This window comes from Tubulanus polymorphus, chromosome 10 (genome assembly GCF_964204645.1).
Source record: "Tubulanus polymorphus chromosome 10, tnTubPoly1.2, whole genome shotgun sequence".
Classification (NCBI taxonomy): Eukaryota; Metazoa; Nemertea; class Palaeonemertea; order Tubulaniformes; family Tubulanidae; genus Tubulanus; species Tubulanus polymorphus.
The window spans coordinates 2931814-2955553 of NC_134034.1; the positions used below are offsets into that span (position 1 = coordinate 2931814).

At 41.8% G+C, this 23740-nt stretch overlaps 1 protein-coding gene across 3 annotated transcripts; it reads left to right on the forward strand.

The window, feature by feature from the left end:
- The first annotated feature begins 6686 nt into the window (after positions 1–6686).
- On the forward strand, positions 6687–23139 carry LOC141912072 (receptor-type tyrosine-protein phosphatase N2-like). Of its 3 annotated transcripts, none has more exons than XM_074803255.1 (8): positions 6687–7026; positions 10864–11420; positions 15306–15453; positions 16137–16210; positions 16794–16991; positions 17436–17602; positions 20772–20890; positions 21419–23139. In XM_074803255.1, the coding sequence occupies exons 2-8, from the start codon at positions 10974–10976 to the stop codon at positions 21562–21564; spliced, it is 1299 nt and encodes a 432-aa protein (XP_074659356.1). In that variant the 5' UTR covers positions 6687–7026; positions 10864–10973; the 3' UTR covers positions 21565–23139. The 3 variants fall into 3 exon arrangements, with proteins under 3 accessions (XP_074659356.1, XP_074659357.1, XP_074659358.1); XM_074803256.1 differs by lacking the exon at positions 6687–7026 and adding an exon at positions 7848–7881; XM_074803257.1 differs by lacking the exon at positions 6687–7026 and adding an exon at positions 8091–8116.
- Positions 23140–23740: the final 601 nt, after the last annotated feature.

Sequence of the window (23740 nt, forward strand, 5' to 3'; positions counted from 1 at the left end):
TCTCGTTTTTCTAGTCTTGGGCTCATTCAAATTTTCATGATATGGCGAGTTAACCCTTTTCATACGGTTTGCACTTTCTGCGGCCTGGATTGATTCCAGTCCATTTACTAACGATACCAGAGACGATTTCAGTGAAAACCGACGTATGAAATTTACTGAAACGCCGATAAGCCTATTAATGTCTTAAGGAGTTATCTGGGGTTTCATCTTCGCGTGACGCCGCGATTTTAATAAAGTTGAAACCTCTTTCGTTTAAATCGGATTTATTTTTCGAGGATGAAATTTTCACCCCGCGGCCGATGCTTTGTACGTTTCCCTTCTACGACGAGTGATGATTGAATTAATCAGGAATTAATGAGCTCATTAAGACTTAATCAGTGTGCCTTCGGGGCATTTCGCGCCCTCAGGGTGAATACTACTAGCAAGTGAAGGTCCACCGTGCCGGGGTTCGCTAGTAGTTTATCGGAGTTCGGCGCTTCAATTTCTTCTACATTCAACTTGCTGTAAGACATCGACTTCTGCGGCTTCGGAGGCTTCCATGGGTGAGAGGTTCCGAACCACCAGGTGTCGCTAGTGTGCAGTAGGACTTGAACTACTGCGGTAATAAGGATTTTACTTGTGGCAATTGAGGATCCACCAGGTTTCGCTAGTGTGCAGTAGGACTTGAACTACTGCGGTAATAAGGATTTAACTTGTGGCAAGTGAGGATCCACCAGGTGTCACTAGTGTGCTGTAGGACATCAACTACTGCGGTAATAAGGATTTAACTTGTGGCGAGTGAGGATCCACCAGGTGTCACTAGTGTGCTGTAGGACATCAACTACTGCGGTAATAAGGATTTAACTTGTGGCAAGTGAGGATCCACCAGGTGTCACTTGTGTGCAGTAGGACATCAAATACTGCGACAATAGCAGATTCTACTGGTGGCAAGTGAGGATCTACCAGGTGTCACTAGTCTGCAGTAGGACTAGTGCGACAATAACAGATTCTACTTGTGGCAAGTGAGGATCTACCAGGTGTCGCCGTAAGACCTAAACTACTGGTGCAATAGAGGATTCCAGTAGTGGCAAGTGAGGATGGCCCATCCTTGACAATGGATAAAATGCCAACCTGTATCGAGGCGTGTATCGAGTAAACCATCGCTAATTAAAGAGACTCGCAGCTAATTATACCGACTGCGTGGGGGTCATGGCAGGCATTGTCACGAGCAAAACTTATATCCGGTGTACATCAGGGTGATAATGCGTGCGCGCGTTGATGAAATGAATTATCAGCAAACAACAGGAAATGACCCCTCCCCTTCCTGAATATATACTAATGGCAAACTAACTCCAGTCGAGCCACCTGACTACTAGTGATACTAACTAGCTTTCTCTTCTAGCAGATGAACTAGCTGGATGTTCGAAAATCTGACTGACTACATGAAACGTTCGTCGATGGATATTCGATACGGCATTCGATACCATTTGGTCAAGAGTTTTAAGATCGGTTATAGAACCGAAACGTGTTCGGACTGGTTTTATGAAGTTGTCAGATCGGTTATACAACCAAAATTAGGTCAGGCCGGTATCGACGTGAATATTCGTCAGACCGAGTTCAGAATCAGTCGCGTTTTAACGCAAGAAAGTGACGCAGGATCATCGGTCTAATTGTCCGTTAAAAATCGATCACAGCCACTTGAACGAACCTTGCTTAAGGGTGAAACTAAGAGTTTTGAAAGTCGTTTAAACTCCTTCTATATTATTCTTCCGACCGAGTTCATCGTATATGCTTAAAATCAGTCGCGTTTAAAATGCGAGAAAGTTACGCAGTATCCTCGGTTCAAAATCATTCATAGCCACGTGAAGAAACCATGTTTTGGCCAATTTTGGATAAAACTACTGAGATATTAGGAAGACTTGCATATATCAAAGCCAGCCAACTCTCCCTTCCACCTAAGGGCGGTGCACCTGCCTGATTGCCTTTTCCATATCTCCTAATGGCCTTAATTTCAACTAATAACCACTGGCGTTCTTAGGATGATATAATTACGTACAAGTTATTTGATACTTTTGATTCTTCCGAGTTAAACTTCCTTCATTCGAGATGGATCAATCTGGTCGCAGTTTGACAGTGTATTTACATGTCAGACTCTGACTCAAGGGTCTTAAGATTGGTTGTAGAACCAAAATGAACTTAGACTGGTCTAAAGTTGTTAGATCGGTTATAAAACCAAAATGAGCTTAGACCGGTCTGATGTTTTTTTTTTTAAATATTAATTTTTTAATTCCCTCAACCCACTGAGCGCCAGAGAAGGGCATTCATTAGCGGGGTTCAATGTATCTTTTCCCGAATAGGGGAGAGACCAGAGAAGAACCTTAGACCAAGGTCTTAAGTTGTAAGATCGGTTATGGAACCAAAACGAGCTCAGATCCGTCTTAAGTTTTAAGATACTCGATTGAAATTAAGTCATTCTCGGTTAGGTCTAGTTATAATAGTAATAATGGTAATGAATTCAAATTTCCATATAGAGCGCGCTATTTAAGAAAAAACTCGTGTCACGGTATTCGACATTATCGATATTCGAATTTGATCGATAGCTAGTGAAAGGAAAACGGTTTTAACTCGACGTTTTGAGACTAGGTTTGAAAATGTAATCGGCCGAGCGAAAGGAATTCGGCGGGCGAGCGTCATGTAGATCTAAAGACGTCTTGTGACGATGATTTCTGAACGTTGCGAAAGGGTCTTAACGTTGCAAGAGATATATAATTACGTGAAATGAAACTCGCTAATACTACTCATCTGGCCCGTAAAAGGACACCCCGGATAATTTCTGCTAATAATCGGTTATAATTATCACCGAGGCTAAAAGCCTTCTAAGTTAAAGGGTGTTAGTGGTCAGAGGTATTAACCCTCGCGAACAAAGAAAGGCGTGTGCCGCGTGCGTGTGCCCCTCTGAGAGGAACACCTGTATTTGTTATCGACATATCTAACTGACTATTGTCACTAGAAGTCCACCCCTTCTATTGTTATGGCGTGGACTGGCGCAGTGTTATTAGCGGGTGATTAACATCGCCCGAAGGTTCGTCGCGAGTAGGAAATGAGGGAGGGCAGGTTGATGGCGAACGCGATGATGGATTGTTAAGGTAGATGATAGTCGCGAGGCCGCGATTTGATTACCATTCGTGAGTCACGCGTCGGATGGAACGGGTCTCGATGATGGAGAGGGGTCAGTTTCCGTGGAAGTCGGGCGTATTTGATGCGATGTCTTGAAACTAGAAACCGGGGCGTAGGAGATTATTTCGCGATGAATATTGAAGAGATTGAAGGTACGTGAATTTTGTATGAGATTTCGAAATCAGAACTAGGTTCACACAGTTAGATTATATCCAGGTAACTGCGGAACTTGGTCCAGGGTCAAATTGAATCCACACGACTGTGGAACTAGATTCAGAGAGTCGAATTAAACCCGCACAACCGTGTGGAAATAGGATACAGAGTCATATTAAACCCACACAACTGTGGAAACTGGATTCAGAGTCGAATTAAACCTTCACAGCTGCGGAACTCGATCCAGAGTCAAATTAAATCCACACAACTGTGGAACTGGATCCAGAGTCAAATCAAACCCACACAACTGTGGAACTGGATCCAGAGTCAAATTAAACCCACACAACTGTGGAACTGGATTCAGAGTCAAATTAAACCTATAGAGTGGAATATGGATCCACAGTCAAATTGAACCCACAGGACCGTGGAATATGGATCCACAGTCAAATTAAACCCGCAGAACTGTGGAACTGGATTCAGAGTCAAATTAAACCTATAGAGTGGAATATGGATCCACAGTCAAATAGAACCCACAGAGTGGAATATGTTCTGTCACATTGTAATCTTGTATATGAAGTAGTTACATGTATTTGACAGATTATTAATTCAAGTGTAGATGGTGTTTGACAGTCAGTACGAGTCCCCTGGGTCGTGGATATTTGCGTTACTCAGTCAGGGGGAAAATTCCGCCTGCAGAGACGGCACATTTCACAAAGACACCAGCTTCTAATATCTATCACCATGGCGATGACAGTTAACTGACAAGATTTCGAATTTCAAATCCGCATTGTGTTCGATGGAGACTTTCATTTCAAGCGGGCCCGGAGGCTCATTAGAAAGAACTGCCGTACTGGCGGTATCACATTAGACAGAAAGGTTTTGCATTCCTTTAGAAACAAGAAGAAAACAAATATGTTCGAAAAGTTTCGACTATATCCTAATAGTCATCTTCAGGAATACTGTATTCCTTGAGCTAGTGTAGTTTATTCAACGTTTCGACTTTATCCTAATAGTCATCTTCAGGAATACTGTATTCCTTGAGCTAGTGTAGTTTATTCAACGTTTCGACTATATCCTAATAGTCATCTTCAGGAATACTGTATTCCTTGAGCTAGTGTAGTTTATTCAACGTTTCGACTATATCCTAATGGTTATCTTCAGGAATACTGTATTCCTAGAACTAGTAGTTTATTCAACGTTTCGACTATATCCTAATAGTCATCTTCAGGAATACTGTATTCCTTGAGCTAGTGTAGTTTATTCAACGTTTCGACTATATCCTAATAGTCATCTTCAGGAATACTGTATTCCTTGAGCTAGTGTAGTTTATTCAACGTTTCGACTATATCCTAATAGTCATCTTCAGGAATACTGTATTCCTTGAGCTAGTGTAGTTTATTCAACGTTTCGACTATATTCTAATAGTCATCTTCAGGAATGCTTAAGTTACAACAGAAATTACAAGATATGATAAAACTTCAAGCGTCTATTTACGCAAATCACTTTTGGTGTTTTGCGTAGTCGGGTCAAAAAAGTACAAGGCTGAAAGAATAAGAATTACTTGTAAAAATGAACTGATAATAGTTTTCAGTCAAATCAGACATTCTATCGAAAATTTTGACCGAAATTATTATTAACCCGAAAAATTGATTAGTCGAATAGAGGAATTGATTTAGTTTCTTATCGCTTTTGAATATTTGACTCAAATTTTATCGGTTTCTTGGAATAAAGCGCTGAAATGTGTATCAATTATTTATTCGGAACTATAGAATTCGGTCTAGGGTTCATTGAACTCGTTCGTATGGAAATCCGATTTCGTTTTTATCGGTGCCACGGCACTTACGGGCTCGGTGAACGATTTGCCAAACAATTGTAATTAATTATTAACGACCTAATTAGCCGTGTTGATGAGAGCGTGCTGGAGAAAGGTCGCGGAGAAAGGTCGCGTAGGTGTCGTGTGTCGATTATTCCATCGATCAACCTTGACATTCGTATTTATTAATCACAGACGGATTTTGAGTTGATCTGCTGCCCACTGGTAGAACGAACTATTCTTCTTCGATATTCTTTCAATTTGTGATCATGCACACTTCACATGTGTTCAGTGCTTCACCTGAGACATTTTTAATTGAAAATGAACTACAAACACCAGAAATTAGACATTTTATCAGCACACTTTCAAAAACTGATCGTCCACACTTCACATGTGTTCATTGCTTCACCTGAGACATTTCAAATTGAAAATGAACTAAAAACAGCAGATATTATGCATTTTATCAGCACACTTTCAAAAACTGATCGTCCACACTTCACATGTGTTCAGTGCTTCACCTGGGACATTTTTAATTGAAAATGAACTACAAACACCAGAAATTAGACATTTTATCAGCACACTTTCAAAAACTGATCGTCCACACTTCACATGTGTTCATTGCTTCACCTGAGACATTTCAAATTGAAAATGAACTAAAAACAGCAGATATTATGCATTTCATCAGCACACTTTCAAAAACTGATCGTCCACACTTCACATGTGTTCAGTGCTTCACCTGGGACATTTTTAATTGAAAATGAACTACAAACACCAGAAATTAGACATTTTATCAGCACACTTTCAAAAACTGATCGTCCACACTTCACATGTGTTCAGTGCTTCACCTGGGACATTTTTAATTGAAAATGAACTACAAACACCAGAAATTAGACATTTTATCAGCACACTTTCAAAAACTGATCGTCCACACTTCACATGTGTTCAGTGCTTCACCTGGGACATTTTTAATTGAAAATGAACTACAAACACCAGAAATTAGACATTTTATCAGCACACTTTCAAAAACTGATCGTCCACACTTCACATGTGTTCATTGCTTCACCTGAGACATTTCAAATTGAAAATGAACTAAAAACAGCAGATATTATGCATTTCATCAGCACACTTTCAAAAACTGATCGTCCACACTTCACATGTGTTCATAACTTCACCTGAGACATTTTTGATTAAAAATGAACTACAAACACCAGACAAACTGATCATCCTCACTTCACATGTGTTCATAACTTCATCAGAGACATCTTTAATTAAAAACGAACTACGAACTCCAGATATTACACGATTTATCAGCGCGCTTTCAAAAACTGATCATGTACACTTCAAGAGAATAGCGAATGTGATGCGTGGGTGGGTGGTTCCGGGCTGTAGTTCGATATCCGCGTGAAATAAAGCGAATTTCATCGTCTCTCGAGCGCCGTTGATGACGTCAGACGCCGCCGAGTTGTCAGCAGGAGCAGACGTCACTGAATTCATTACCGACCGACCGAGCGAGCGGTGTATGTAGTATAGACACAGACGACAGTACACACACCGCTGTAGACTCTCTCGCGCTCGACATACGTACGTACGACATACAACGAAACCAGTCCCCCGTACATAAAGCCAGCCGTGTTGAGACAGCTTTCGAATCCGAAAACAAGCTGACGTACGCGCTCTCGAGCGCGCGGCACGCACGTCCCTAGGATTATCACGCCCGGATTAAAATCGAATTCGAAATTCTCGATTCCCGGTCCGAACGGAATTTCATCGCGCGGCAGACGGATTTAAAGTCGGGTTATTCCATAACGAGATTCGGGATTCGCGGGATGTACGTTATCGAACGAAGACTGACCGACTGACCGGTCGTTGGTCAACGGGAAAAAAAATGACCGATTCGTATTTCAGTATGTATCGCGTCCTGTATATATATATATATATATATACACGATGCTAACATATGGTGTCGATTTACGCGTTCGTGCAATGTCGTTAATCGTTATGTGTTTACGAATTCAATGTCATTGATGTGTAGGCTAGTTAATTAGAGATTTTGATTTATCGCTGACCTCGTTAGTTGTTTTAATTAATCGATTCGTTTTTGGTCGATTTCGTCTTGATTAGCGTTAGTTCGTTATCTCAATTGCCAGTTTTGATTAGCAACCGATGATTGGAAATTGATTCGTTGATATCTTTTAGTAATTAATATTTTCGCTGGTTAACGTTAATTAGTTGATAATGGAAATCGTTAATTCATAATCGGTATAATCCTATTTTTGTAAACTTAATCAATTAGTCAATCAGTTACTCACCGATTAATCAATTCCATTAATTAGTAATTGAATTTTTAATTGATTTATAATTAATGCGCATTGATTGTAGATTCATAATTAACATCTAGCGTATCAGCATAAGTAGATAGTAATTGATTTAAAAGTAATTAATCTATTTGTAATGAGTAATTAATTGATTGTTAATTAGTACCTGGTGAGTTATGAGTTAGTCGATAATCAAATCATAATTATCTAATTATGTTAATCAATAACATAATTTTCAATCACAAACTAGGATTGTTTAAAGCCTTAAATTTATATATTTCGGATGGTCAGAATGGACAATTTGTTAACCTAACTTCTTGGAAAAAGGTCTCGGAGGTCATATCGTTCATAAGCGATATAGTAGCCTTGAATGAATGAGTAGTGTGGCTACTCATTCAATCCTTTGATCCCGGATTAGGACGATTGTTGTGGGGAATAGTAATTGTTAGTAGTTAGAGTTGTTCTTGTTATATTATCTATAGAGTTGACCGATCAGTGACCGCACAATAAGTGTCGGTTAACATTAGGGTATTTAAGTTCCTTCGCACCGACGAATTTGTCGGACGGGTCTTTGCGCGAAGAGTACTTTCATTCGGAAATACATATTTTTCGCGAACAGGGATTTAACCTTTCCGACGCAAAGGAGCCTGGATCTACGGTTGAGAATTGCGTAAACCGGGTTTAGTTCGTTTTTGTCCAGTTCGACGTTTGAGACTTTTAAGATAAGGCTGGGCTTAACCCTTTCAGTGTGTCTACATTGCAGTGCGGTGTATAAATCAGTGATAGATATCGTTACACGGCGCAGTGTATTGATGTAATTAGTAATTAGTTTTTATCTCTCTTGAAAAATGGCAGCACGTGTCAAACATAGTGAACTATTAGTAACAAACGATACACCGCACCGCGGTGTAGACGCACTATAGTGGTATTCCCGTTATTCAACACACTAGGGAGGAATCTTCCAAAATTTTTAGATTATCTCCAGCACTATAGGGTATTGATTAGTCAGCACTGAAAGGGTTAACTCATTTCGGCTTTGGTTCCTGAGTTGTGACACGGAGATAGGACCGGTCTCAGCTCTTCTCGGTCCAGTTCAGCAGTTAGAACTTGAAATAAGACCGGGCTAAGCTATTCTGGTTTATTTTCACAATTTCATAACCTTTTCATAGATAGCGCACAAGAATTTTTCGAGTATATTTCAATTGAGGCACTTGAAGCCACTTCAGTTATGATATTAAGATTAATATTGACTAGGTAAACACACGTTTTGTATAGTTTTGTTGCCTAGTCCTAGTTTGGTTTAAAAAAAAACTCGATTTAGTTCAACATGTGTACATAGGCCTCGGGTCTTGCACATCTTGTTCTTACCGCGCTGGTGGGAAATGATTGCGTTGAAACGTGGGAATTATTTTTCAGAAAAAAGAAGGTATCTTTCATTAGTAACTAACGATGACTCTCTCGTTGTCAATGACTTGTGCAATTCAGTAAAATTATGATTAGTCACTAATGATGACCTTCTCATTCCCGATGATTTCAACGATTCAGTAAAATTATAATTAGTTGCTAGGTGTTTGTAGTTCAATTGTAAGTTCATCTGAAATGTCTCAGGTGAAGCACTGAACACATGTGAAGTGTGGACGATCAGTTTTTGAAAGTGTGCTGATAAAATGTTGAATATCTGGTGTTTGTAGTTCATTTTCAATTAGAAATGTCTCAGTTGAAGCACTGAACACATGTGAAGTGTGGACGATCAGTTTTTGAAAGTGTGCTGATAAAATTTCTAATGTCACTGGTGTTTGTAGTTCATTTTCAATTAAAAATATCTCTGGTTGAAGTCGTGAACACATGCGAGGAAGTGTGGACGCTCAAAAATAGAAAGAATAGCAATTAAGTATCGAATATCCTATGGGGTAGCGGCTGCAGATTGTATATGAATGATATATGAATGACGGCGAGAAATGCCCTTCAGACACATCCTCGTAATTAGTATATTAATCAAGCATTTAGCTGTATTTACCCGCGACGAATCAATAAATCAATACGCACGCTATATAAGTCTGTAAATGCTATTTGCGTATAAGCTGTATTGATTATCGATATTCGGAGATCAGGTCAATGTTGTAACGCGTACAGGTGAATGAGCCGTGATTGACGGTCCGCGATCTGGGGTCAGTAACTCGAAAGTTGGACTTATGTTAAGAGTTAACCAGTGGACTAGTTAAGAGTTAACCAGCGGACTAATGTTAAGAGTTAACCGGCGGACTAATGTTAAGAGTTAACCAGTCGACTAATGTTAAGAGTTAACCGGTGGACTAATTCTAAGATTTCTGTCAACGCAATCGTGCCCATTATAAAGAAAAAGTTAGCTTTAAAAATGTTTTCAAGGGTTCTACGGATGTCACATCTGACCTCGTGGATCCGCCCCTGGATATATAATATATATATATATATATATATATATATATATATGTATACAGTATACACGTGAGTGTAGCCTATAGTTTAGAAGCGAACCTACCACAGCTGTGGTGCTACTAAAACTGTAACAATCAATGAACTAGAAATACAGATATCCGTGCGCTGTTATTGTTAACATCGAATCATTTTTCGACTAAATGGGGACTGTAAGGACTAATACTACTGGGTTCCGCGTGCAGTAGCTAGGATGAGAAGTTTCAGATTGAAATTGAGCTAGTGCAAGAGTTCGTAATCAGCAGATCCACGCAGGGCCCAGTCGCGTTGGGTTACAGGTTCTATAGTTTCAAGTTAAGATTTGATTAGTGTGGAGCTGGGTCTGCCAGGGGCCAGTTGCGTAGTAATAGTTAAGATTTTAGATCAGCCGAAGACCGACTTAGTTTTACAGCCTTATCCTCCCCGCCAGCAGGGATTCGAACCTGATGGCATCGAGATTGCCACGGCACAAAACCCTGCCACACTAGACCGAGTGCGCAGCTACACCTGAAGCTTAGATGATGTCATTATTAGTCAATCAGATACACTAGACCGAGTGCGCAGCTACACCTGAAGCTTAGATGATGTCATTATTAGTCAATCAGATATCCCGTTTTATGATAGCCCGGGTTTTCCGTTTATAGTTCTTCCGCGAAATTTACCTCAGCGATTATACAACGAGCAATCTGATTGGTGATACAAGTTTTCGCGCGGCAAAGCTGCGCATGACGTACCTGCGCACCCGGTCTAGTGTGGCAGGGGTTCGTGCCGTGGCTGAGTGTAGCGATGTCATCAGGTTCGAATGCCTGCCGTGGGAGGATGTTCAGCCTATGATACTACGAGTTAAGACCGGTCTTAAGATTTGAGACCACTTTTCGAGTCATGACCATTCAACTGGGTCCAGGTTCTCCTCTGAGCCCGGGTTACGAATATTTTCCGGGTCTCGGAGTTCAAACAAATTTCCGCCATTTTTAGGTAGATAGATTTCCCGCGCGGATGGACAGGCGTCCGAAATAACGATCCGATCGGAAAAACGTGAACCGCTAATCCACGAAACGAAACACTTAGAAAATCGAGGCCAGAAAATGTTGGAAATTTTCAACGAATTTTTACAATCGGTCGAAAATACGATCACAGGTGGCGCCGGTAAACAATCGTCGTCGACGCCTTTGAGCAGACGGAATTTACACCGCAGCGTCTCCGAGCCGACGCAGTGTAACACGATCGGCGTTTCGATCACCAACGCGAACGCCGCCGTCGCCAACAACAACAATAACAATGGCGGCGTGACCGCGGCGAAAACGGAATTCGCGAAACGGACTCGTCGGCGGTATTCGAGTTTGTCGAAGTCGACGGCGACGCCGCGCCGCTTCAGCAGCAATTGCGAGGACAACTTTGTGCACGTGAAAGAGTGGTATCGGTTCTTTCACGTGAATCCGTGTTCGAAAACTGAAATTATCCGTTTGAATTATTGCAGGAGCGAAGAACCGGTCGTGTCGAACATGGATATTACGACGGGGCACATCGTTCTGGTAAGTGTGAACAGCGTTTGATTTTCGTTTTCGTCATTTTCGTGTGTCTACACTGCAGTGCGGTGTAGAAATCAGATTCAATTTCATAAGGTTTAACCCTTTCAGTGTGTCTACACCGCAGTGCGGTGTATAATTCAGCAATGAACTTCGCTGAGGCACTGCAGTGCGGTGCTGTAATTAGTTATCAAATCTATTGAAAGATGGCAGCACCTGTCAAACATGGTGAAGTATTAGTAATTAATGATCCACTGCACTGCCGTGTAGTCACTCTGGCGGTATGCTTGTTATACACCGCACTGGGGTGGAATTTTTCAAATTATCTATCATTTACTGGTAAGTGCGAACAATGTTTGATTTCGTTTCGTTGTTTTTGCGCATCTATACTGCGGTGCGGTGTAGAAATCAGATTCAATTTCATAAGATTTAACCCTTTCAAAGTCTACACCACAATGCGGTGTATGAATCAGATTCGATTTCACATGACAACGCGAAATAGTCCGAATGTTTTAACCCTTTCAGTGCATCTATCTGCACTGCAATGTGATGTATAATTCAGCAATGGACGTCACTGTACTGCGATGTAGTCACACTGTGGCGGTATGCTTGTTATACACCGCACTGGGGTCGAATTTTTCAAAATTTTCAAATCATCTCCATCATTTTCGGGTACTAATTTGCTGAACTCTGAAAGGGTTAATCATTTTCATTTGAAAATTGTTTGTCTGTGGTCATTTGTCAGTTTTGGAGATTGATCTTTGATATTTGGTTCCACCGTTAATTCCTGCACAACCGTGGAACTGGATACACAGAGATAAATTAAACCGACACAACCACGGAACTGGATTCTGGGATGAATTAGACCCACACGATTGTGGAACTGGATCGCGAGTTATCCACATATTCCATTGATCAACCTCTATTCATGTTGTCATATATCGTCAGTGTTTTCACGATAGAGTAGAAATTGAGTGTTGTGTAGATTTCCTGTTGGTGTGTAAACAGCAGCGCCGAGGCCCTTTATTACGGAAAAAGTTTCTAATATCGTCGCTGGGTTTCCAGTTACATTCGAGATTGATTCAGTATTGTTGCTTCTAATTGCTACTGAGGGAAATAATACAGATGCTTCTTAAAAGCAATTTTCCACCACAAAAGCCGGTTCTCTAGGCTATGGTGCGCTATGGCATAACCTGACATAATCGTGGCAATAGAGGATTCCACTTGTGGCAAGTGAGGATCCACAAGGTGTCGCTAGTGTGCAGTAGGACATCTACTACTGCGGCAATACAGGATTCCATTTGTGGCGAGTGAGGATCCACCAGATGTCGCTAGTGTATAACATAGAGAACATCAACTACTGTGGCCGTAGAGGATTCCACTTGTGGCAAGTGAAGATCCACCAGGTGTCGCTAGTGTGTAAATAGGGAGTATAGTATAGTAGTAGCTCAACTGCTGTGGCAAATAAAATGAATGCGAACATTCTTTCAACCAAGTCTGGTAAAATTAGCTGGTTTTTTTAGAAAGTTACGCGGTATCATCGGTTTAATTGTTGGTTCAAAATCAACCATAGCCACGTGAAGAATTGAATTGAATCTATTTACTCAAATATACGAACATTTTTTGATTACTACATATTGGTTGAAAATTTACGTATTTGAGAAGGAATTCCCTGAGCCCTAAGAGCTGTACCTGAAGGGGGGATGCCCTCTATAAAGAAAATTACAATAACTCATTCTTAATTACAATAACGAATTAACAATATTTTCATATATAAACAAGAAACCATTTATTGGATTTTCACGTGTGTATCCACTAAGGATGGCTCGGGGAATATCTAAATCATAGTATTTGGAGCCATCCTTATCTCTAGTCGGTGGCTCTGGGCGGATTTTGATTTGTCATCGGCTCAGCCTCGTGACGGTTTCGATTTTTTCATAGAAGTCTCAATTATCTCCTACGACCGAAGTCGATTTGAAGGGATTAAATTTCGAATATTCGTCGCGTCGAAAAATTCAAATTCGCCGCAATCTTTCGCGACAGACGATGTCCGTCGCCTGGCAACCGTTCATCAGTATTCACGAGCCGGCGTAAACATGTGACCTTTACGACGAACTAGGAGATGAAAAACTAGTCGGCTTAGGCGGAAAAACGAGAAAAAAAACCTCATCTCTAAAGATTCAGAAGTCCAAAATGAGACCAACCCACCTGATTTGAAAAAAAATACTTTTTCATCTCAGTGAAAAATCGACCGGCCTTTGATTGGTTTTTCTGTTTGAAAAATGAAAAACCTGAGATATAAACGGATCACTGATAATCTCCGACCCCAACCCCCAGCCCCCGACCCCCGACTTTCCTTCTTTCTTATCACTCCGACTTCGTCGTTCAAAGAAAGAAAAATTACTCTATTGCCTTCATTTCCTTCAGTTGCTATAGCAACCGATCGGTAATTCGGAAATGATCGCATGCAGTGCGCGAAACCGTGACGATACAACGTTCATACGCACAGAGAGGGGAAAGACGGGAGAGAGGGGGAGAGAGATTTGTCTTACGATGAAAAATGGCGTCATGGCTTTGATGCTTGAAATCCCTTCCTCACTGTCCTACTTCAAACTAGCGACACCTGGTGGATCCTCACTTACCGCAAGTAGAATCATATACTGCTGCAGTAGATTCGGGAATCCTTCGCTCCTCGCAGCCACCCGCAGTAACTACCGGTGCCGTAGAGATATAATCGAAAAAAATGAGATTACATGTTCACGCATGGAAGCCTCATATGAATCAGCAAATGATTCGAGGCAGCATTGAATTACTTCTCTCCCATCTCGTTTAGCAGATCGGATTATATGCGTGCATGTTGTCGGCTTCGGCAATGGAATTGATACTGAAACTGAAATATATCAGCCACGGCAGTTTTTTGGGGATTTGACTTTTCACTTGTGGGCGGGGTTTCACTTGGCCTTGTGAAACAGGCCCAGACCCGAGTCAAATAAATTCTGTGCCCAATTCGAGAGCGCGTTCACTCGATACCATAATGCTATCAAAATGATGCTTTGGCAAGTGAGGTTTGTCACTTCCATTAACTTAGCATTTACCCCATGATTTAACCCATGCTAGAATTTGGCACCTTCTTGTCAGAGGCCAATTCGGCATCAGTGTCAACTCGCAGGCTGGGCCTAATCCGGCACGGGCAAAGTTTGGCCGCGGTCAAAAACGCTCGGAACCACTATTTCAATGGCTGTGCCTTGAATTAAGTCTAATTGGAATTTCACAACTGTGGGACTGGTACCTGTTTTTCACGAACGTAAACCCCTTTCATTGCGTCAACACCGCAATGCGGTGTATAAATCAGCGATTGACTTTGCTTGTACACCACAGTGCAGTGTATCGATAGTAATTATCTCTATTAAAAGATGGCAGCACCTGTCAACTATAGTGAATTATCAGTAAATAACGATACACTGCACCGCAGTGTAGACGTAGACGCACTAAACCAGTATAAAGCACTAAAGCCCGTTAGTCGACACAATGCGATGGAATTTCTAAAGATTTCCAAATTTTCTCCAGCGCTTTCGGGTATCAATCAGTCGGCGCTGAAAGGGGGTTTGAAATCGATATCGCTAACGAAAAAACAGTCGGAAAATGTAACTGAAGCTAGTGTAGTTTATTCAACGTTTCGACTATATCCTAACAGTCATCTTCAGGAATAATGGACTATTAGGATATAGTCGAAACTCTGAATAAACTACACGAGGTTCAGTTACATTTTCGGACTTTTTTTTCGTTATTATTGCGGGATTCTCTCTACACATCGCTTCAACACGGATATAGTGTTTTATCAATCGTTGATTTTTGTTTAATGTTTTTTTTTTCGATTCGTTCTCGTTGCAGTCGTATATGGAGGATCACTTGAAGAACAAAGATCGTCTCGAACGAGAATGGGAGGAATTGAGCAATTACATTCCAGAACCGAGCGCCACCGAGGTCGGCAACTCTCAGCAAAACGCTCGCAAAAACCGTTACAGTGATATATTGCCTTGTGAGTATCTCATGAAAAGGAAGGTGGCTGTGTCCGTAAATCCCCCTATGACATCATCGAATATTGTTCTCCGCTATAGATCTAGAAAAGATCGGCTGCCTCCGTAAACCTGGAAATCCCAGATAACTCGTGGTATCGAAGAATTTAGAATGAACTTCGGCAAATACCTGGAAAACTCCTGCCTTCCATAAGTCCCCCTATGACATCATCAAATTTCCTACTACTGATTCGATTGACAGACGCTTTTAGAAGAGATGTCTGCTGCCATAAATCCCCCCTATGACATCACCAAATATCTACTAATGATTTTGTATAAATGCTTTTATAAAAGATGTCTGCCTTCAAATTACCTACCGCTGATTGGATTTGATCAATAGACATTTCCAGAAAAGATGTCTGCCTCCATAAATCCCCCTACGACATCATCAAATTACCTACTAGCGATTTGATCGGCAGATGTTTCTAAAAGAGATGTCTGCCTTAAAAAAAAAAATTCCCTATGACATCATCAAATTAGCTACCATTGATTGGATCTAGATTTATTTGTAAACCCTGCGGCTATGATGAGTAATATTACCGCGTTGTTTTCCGCCCGATTTCCGCAAAGCAAATATTTCGCTCCGTGCCGACTAACAGCGGCAATATAATGCGTCGGTATTTTATTTTTTTCGAATCTTTTGCAGACGATCACTCGAGGGTAGTTCTGAACACCACTACCAACGTACTCGGATCTGACTTCATCAATGCAAACACAATCGTAAGTTGGGAAAGATTTGCGAACGATTTTAAGCGATGTTTTTTAAGATGTTGGTGAAAGATTTCGTGAAATGATTCACTTGCCGGAAAGGTTTTTTCAGATGAGAAAATGATGAATTTTACCGGTCATATCTTCATTGAAAGGGCGCAATCTAAGTGAGAAATAAAGGGTCAAGACTGCCCGAATACCGACCTAGATTTACCCAAGTTTAAGGGGATCATATCCTGATAAAAAGGGCCCAACCTAAGGTAGGGGCTGGGACTGGCCGTAAAACCACCCTAACCCAGTTTTAGGGGATTATATCTTGATAAAAAGGGCCCAACCTCAGTAAGAAGGAAGGGGTTGGGACTGGTGGTAGGATCACCCTAGCCCAGTTTTAGGGGATCATATCTTCATTAAAAGGGCTCAACCTCAATCCGATGCTAGGAAGGGGTTCATATGGACCAAAAGACTCCTTCGATCTAATCCAGTTTTAGGAATGCGACGCCAATGGGACGGCGGTAGTCCAGATCCCCGAGAGACACCTCTAGATCTAACCTCGAGTTTGCGATAACGTTTTCTCGAATGCTTCGAATCATTTCAGACTGATCACGACCCGCGTAATCCCGCGTACATCGCCACGCAAGGACCGCTGCCGCACACCGTCGCTGATTTCTGGCAGATGATCTGGGAACAGGGCAGCGTGGTGATAGTGATGCTTACGAAGCTGACCGAGACCGGGGTCGCGATGTGTCACCGTTACTGGCCGGAAGAGGGCAGCGATTTGTATCACATATATGAGGTCAGTATAGGTCGACGATCTTCGCGGGGCGGCGCTGCTGAGCTGGAAAGTCTAGGAAAACTCGAGGAATCTGAAACATCTAGACAAAAATCAGCGAAAAACTCGTAGCCAAATTTTACCAAAAACCTGTAAAACTCGGATGACGCTATCGACCACTTGTTTCTTTATTTGTTAGAAAAATGAATGAATTGAAACATTGTGTTATCATACTCAAAAAAGTGGCCACCCTGCGTTCAGATTCGTTCCCCTGCGCGGTTCCTGACGGAAAAAGATTCCCAAGTAGTTCATCCTACTGACGCAATCGCTACTATGAAGTCAGTGCTCCGATGTATCCGCCTGGCAGGGATTTGATGGAAGACCGACTATATGCTAAGCCTTGCATTTTACTTGCACAAACCTAGCACACGGATTTCTCATTCTAGTTTTTCGCTCTTCAATTCACAGGTTCATCTCGTGTCTGAGCACATCTGGTGCGACGACTACCTGGTGCGTAGTTTTTACTTGAAGAACCTGCAGACGAATGAAACGCGTACAGTGACGCAATTCCACTTCTTAACCTGGTCCGATCTCGGTATACCGTCGTCTGCTAAAGCTCTACTCGACTTCAGAAGGTAAATAGATTGATACTTACCGCCGCCACTGCCACCTCAACCATGTTTGCTGCTGACTACAAGTTATCTACCATCATTGCCATACATGTTATCTCATAGTTCCGGTTCTGCCAGCCATTAAGAGATATCTCATAGTTCCGGTTCTGCCTTCATTGCTACTTTGAGATATCTCATAGTTCCAGTTCAGCCATCATTGCCACTATGAGATATCTCGTAGTTACAATTTAGCCATCATTGCCACTATGAGATATCTCGTAGTTACAATTCAGCCATCATTGCCACTATGAGATATCTCGTAGTTACAATTCAGCCATCAATGCCACTATGAGATATCTCGTAGTTACAATTTAGCCATCATTGCCACTGGGATATTTCACAGTTCCAATTCCACCACCATTGCAACTACCAGTTATCTCATAGTTCCAGTTCAGCCATCATTATCACTACAATATATCTCACAGTTCCAGTTCAGCCATCATAACCATTATGAGATATCTCATAGTTCCAGTTCAGCCATCATTGTCATTACGAGATATCTCACAGTTCCAGTTCTGCCATCATTGCCACTACGAGATATCTCAAAGTTCCAATCTGGCCATTATAAGCACTATGAGTTATCTTGTAGTTCCAGTACCGCCATCATTCTTAAACAATCGCTCTATTGCCAACTAAGAGATAACATGTAGTGGCAACTTGGAAGAAAGGCAGTGAACATGTTGAACTTGAACCGAACAAACTTCTCACAAAAACGAACGCTTCACGGTTGCAAGAATCACTATTAAACACTCACGCACGAGAAAAGGCTTCAATTCAGCTTCTTTCGTGGACGATGAAAATATTGGCATAAAAAAAACGCTGTCTCGTAGAAAGAAGATTAAAAAACTAACGATTGTGTTGCTGATGGCGTAATGTAGGGTTTAGCACGCATGCATGCAAGCGGCCTGCTATTGTAGCATCTCTCCAGCTATGGTAGTAGTGCACGTGAGTGTCTCTTAGGTATGGTACCGCCTGCCTGCTACAGTAGCACGTGTCAGCTACAGTAGCATCCATCCACTATTGTAGTCTCCTCTACAATAGTGTCCACACACTACAATAACACAGAGTTGTGTACTACTGTAGTGTACATCCACTACACAAGCTGATGGGTGCTATAGTAGCATGCAACCACTACGGTAGTATACATCAGATGTAGATGATCTACCACAGTAGTGTAAACCTACGGTGGTAGTGCACTTCCGCTACAGTAGTGTACATCTACTGTAGTAGTGTACTTCCACAACAGTAGTATACATCTACTGTAGTAGTGTACTTCCACTCCAGTTCTGTACATCTACCACAGTAGTGTACTTCCACTACAGTAGTGTACTTCCACTACAGTTCTGTACATCTACCACAGTAGTGTACTTCCACTACAGTAGCGCAGGCATGTCTGCTACAGAAGTGTCACCTACAGTAGTGGATGAACACTACTCTAGTCAATGTACACCTACTACAGTAGTGTACATCCACTTCAGTAGTGTGCATCTACTATAGTAACTTGTACATCTACCACAGTAATGTATAGTAGCGTATATCCACTACAGTAGCGCAGACGTGTCTGCTACTGTAGCCCAGACGTGTCTGCTACTGTAGCCCAGACGTGTCTGCTACTGTAGCGCAGACGTGTCTGCTACTGTAGCGCAGACGTGTCTGCTACTGTAGCTCAGATGTGTCTGCTACTGTAGCTCAGACGTGTCTGCTACAGTAGCCCAGACGTGTCTGCTACTGTAGCGCAGACGTTTCTGCTACTGTAGCTCAGATGTGTCTGCTACTGTAGCATAGACGTGTCTGCTACTGTAGCGTCTAGGCAGACGGATTTGCATGTTATTCACTGCGAGATTTTTAACGGGTGTGTGGTGTACGCATGTTTGAACGACGCAACGCGATGGTGGCGCCACCTTCACCGGAACAAGCTTAGCTTTGACGATGCTAACTCGAATGCCGCAATCGTACAACGGTGGATATGTTAACACTTCGCGCACATGGCTGTCGCTTACGGATTTCAGAAAAAGTCGCTCGTACTTCGAGAAACCTCGTCGCTTTTCACTGAAACGAAAGAAAAATATCTCTTCCGCTTTTTTTTTCTCTCTCACCGCTAATAACTTCATCGCTCGCGTCGCGACAGCTTTTGTGGTTTAGCAATTGTGAAAACGAGCAAATTGCATAGTCACAAAAGTGATCGCGATGCGAGGCCTTGCCGCCTGCTGCTAACAATATATCTAACCGCTGAATAAATATGTATACTTATGAATATCTGTTCATCTGGGCACGAAGAGGAGAAGGTTTCAAGCGCTAACTTATGTTTATTCAAAAACTCACTTTTCTAACTGTGCGGGGTTTGTTTGCAAGCTCTTCGTACCGGTTCGTGTTCGCTCTCTCAGAGAGAGAGAGAGGGAGAGAGAGAGAGAGAGAGAGGGAGAGAGGGAGAGGATTCTGTCTCCGCCGAGAAAACGAATATCGTTCGCGCCGAATAATGGAGATTTATGTGTGGTTGCCTTGGTAACTGGTCGGGTTGCAGGGGGTTCGGTGGGATTATTCTTTTGATCTCATCATTCTTCAGTGAAGTTCGTACAAAAATCTATTTCGATGTATGGAAAAGTAACGATTAGTGAAGTCATAAGGGGAATTCATGGGATGATAGCATGTGCATATTAGTGATGTCATAGGGGGAATTAATGGGAAATACCTTGTATAGTTTGTTGTTGTCATAGGGGGAATTCGTGGGATGATAGCATGTATAGATCAGTGATGTCATAGGTGGAATTTATGGGATTACTGCATGTATAGATCAGTGATGTCATAGGTGGAATTTGTGGGATGATAGCATGTATAGATCAGTGAGGTCATAGGTGGAATTTATGGGATGATGGCATGCACGAATTAATGATGTCATAGGAGGAATTACTGGGACAGTACTTTGTATAGTTTGGTCATAGGGGGAATTTATCGGATGATAGCTCGTATAGATTTGTGATGTCATAGGGGGAATTCATGCTGAAGCTGTCGTAATTCTGATATTTTGTGATTTTGTGGCATCGAAAATTGATCTTAAAGGATAATGTTCATTGTTATGTTAATTGATTGTGATAATCGTCGTGATGTTAATTACGATTGTTATTGATGATTTCAGGAAGGTGAATAAGTCGTATCGGGGCCGATCGTGCCCAATAGTGGTTCACTGCAGCGATGGGTCCGGACGATCGGGCACTTATTGTCTCATCGACATGGTCCTTAACAGGATGAGTAAAGGTAAGAAAGTGACGAGGCGTTTAAGCGCAAAGCGAGGATCTAGGGTGTGCAAGTGCTTAGTAGGACATCACCTGCTGTGGCAATAGAGGATTCCACTTGTGGCAAGTGAGGATCCACTATATGTCGCTAGTGTGCAGTAGGACATGACCTAACGTGGTGATAAAGGATTCCACTTTTGGCAAGTAAGGATCCACCAGGTGTCGCTAGTGTGTAGTAGGACATCAGCTACTTCAGCAATAGAGGATTCCACTTGTGGCAAGTGAGGATCCACCAGGTGTCGCTAGTGTGCATTAGGACATCAACTACTTCAGCAATAGAGGATCCCACTTGTAGCAAGTGAGGATCAACCAGGTGTCGCTAGTGTACTGTAGGACCAACTACTGCGGCAATAGAGGATTCCACTTGTGGCAAGTGAGGATCCACCAGGTGTCCCTAGTGTGCACCCATGGCCACTAAATCGAGAAATCTTTCGAAAAACTAAACAAATAACTTTTTTGAACGAAACTTTTCTCTCGTCATTTTTTTCAGGAGCTAAAGAGATCGACATCTCGGCGACCTTGGAACACATTCGCGACCAGCGTATGACGATGGTCAAAACGAAAGAACAATTCGAATTCGCGCTGGCGTCCGTCGCTGAAGAAGTGCACGCGATTCTCAAAGCGTTGCCGCAGTAACACACGACTGCACCGCACGTGCACGCGCTGCGCGATGACAACCGCTTCCACCGTCGTCGAGGTAACGGATCGTCCGTCTGCCCGGGCCGATTTAAATTCTCGCGTCTGTCGTCGGTAAAATTACACACGAAGATGAACAAAAAAAAAACGTTATTCGAAATTAAAACGAAAAAAAAACACACAAAAAAAACAAGAATGTTGTGCGTGCGTGTCGAAAAATAAATAGATAACTTATATATGTTTCTGGAAGAAAAGAAGTGCGTTTGCCGGGGTCGATGGAAAACATAATTCGCGTTCGCACTTGGTTTTTTAGAATGTTCTAAATTTAGTCCGTTCCAATTTAGAGCATTAGGGAAAATTCAGTTCCTACTTGGATCAACCAGTAAAAGACCAATAGAGGTCCGTTCTAAATTCAGGGGTAGATCTAGGGTCTTATTCGGAGAAGGGTGCACCCCAAAATAGGGCATATCATATAACTAAAAGAAAGCTCATCGGAAAATATTGACTCTTGGAAATACAGAGAACAAGCTATGAATTTAAACGTTTTAGGTAACAGTTTGATATTCTTTCCTTTTTCCCCCGTGAAATTTCAGGGTAACTTAACATTTTTAAGCGGGGGTATGTGCCCCCTGCACCCGGACCATTTTTCTACGTGTGAATAGAAACTTTACTTCGATCGCCTGTCACATCCGCGGTTTCGTATCTAGCCGGACCGTTAATTGAAACTGTTCCGTTCACCCGGCGCGGCCGAATTGGAACGGACTAACTAACCAGTAGTGTTAACGCGGCTATATTCTCGGTAAAACGAACAAGACCACTGGCAATAATTTGGCGAGAAGGATAATGATCTGCCCATTTATTTATAGACTAGGCTCCATCGGGGTTTGGATAGAAATTATTTTAAAAAAAGGTGTCAGCGACTACGAAGACTCGGATATAGTAACTCCCGATTAAATTGTTCCTCGTTAATAACAATCCATGTCAGCGATAATTAATTATTGATTCGTAATTAACTAATTACTATATAAATCGATTGAATCGTTCTATGTATTGTACTTCGAGTTCGTCCGATTCAACAGTCACCGGGCGAGGACGCTCGATCCAGGCCGGGCCCAGGCGACGGGGAAAAGTTTTTAAAAAAAGGGAAAATAAAAATCTACAAAAATTCAAATCGTTTCATTTTCGGAGATTTTGAGCGATGAATTTTCTTTGAAACTCAGCATCTTTCGGATACAGTAGAGTGCAATATAAAAATGCGTCTGCACGCGTTACGAATAAAAAGAGTCCGACGTGTCTCCTTGAACTCGTACGCATTCAGCGTTTCGACTTTTTTCACGCATCCAGTATTGCTGAAGATGTGACTATTGGGATAAAGAGTCGAAACGTCGAAATAGATAGATATGAGCTGAAGGAAACATTTCGGACTCTTTCTATCCTCCTTTGTTCGAGTTCCATAATCCTTTTAATGGATCAATCCTCCCCATCGCCAGGCACTGCCACCTGCCCTTTTTCCACCAACTTGAAAAATCTGGCAAAATTGCGTTATGTTATTAGTTAGTACCTTATTATTATTGTATGTGAAATTATATATAAACTATATATATATATATATATATATATATATATATATATAAAGCCCTATGAATCATGAAAGATAATGAATATATTTTTGTTGAAAGTTGAGCGGGGAAATCGAAATGATTGTTATCCGACTCATTATTATGATATAAGATGATATATAAGATTTTCTGTGATTTGCGTGTGGAACAATTATTGCGGTGTGATACTTCGAAAGCTGTAGAATTTGGCCGATCAGGATCTATTTATCGGCCGCGTTGCTGGGTCTTTCGGTAGATATCAGGCTCCGCAGTGCAGAACTTGCACCCCCTTCAGGCATTCAGTTTTTGAAAGTGCGCTGATGAAATGTCTAATGTCCGGTGTTTGTAATTCATTTTCGATTAGAAATGTCTTTAAAAATGTCTTGGGTGAAGTGCTAAACACAAGCCGGTATGTGAAGATCGGGAATTGCCGATCAAAGATTAAAGGACAAAGTATGAAATGTCTGATCGGCGTGCAGGGTTCAGGCTGCAGGCTTGTGATACCTTAAGCGTTTATGGTCCTGAAATAACGATGAACTCTGCGTTGATAAAAAAAACTTTGCCAAAACTTTTCAGAA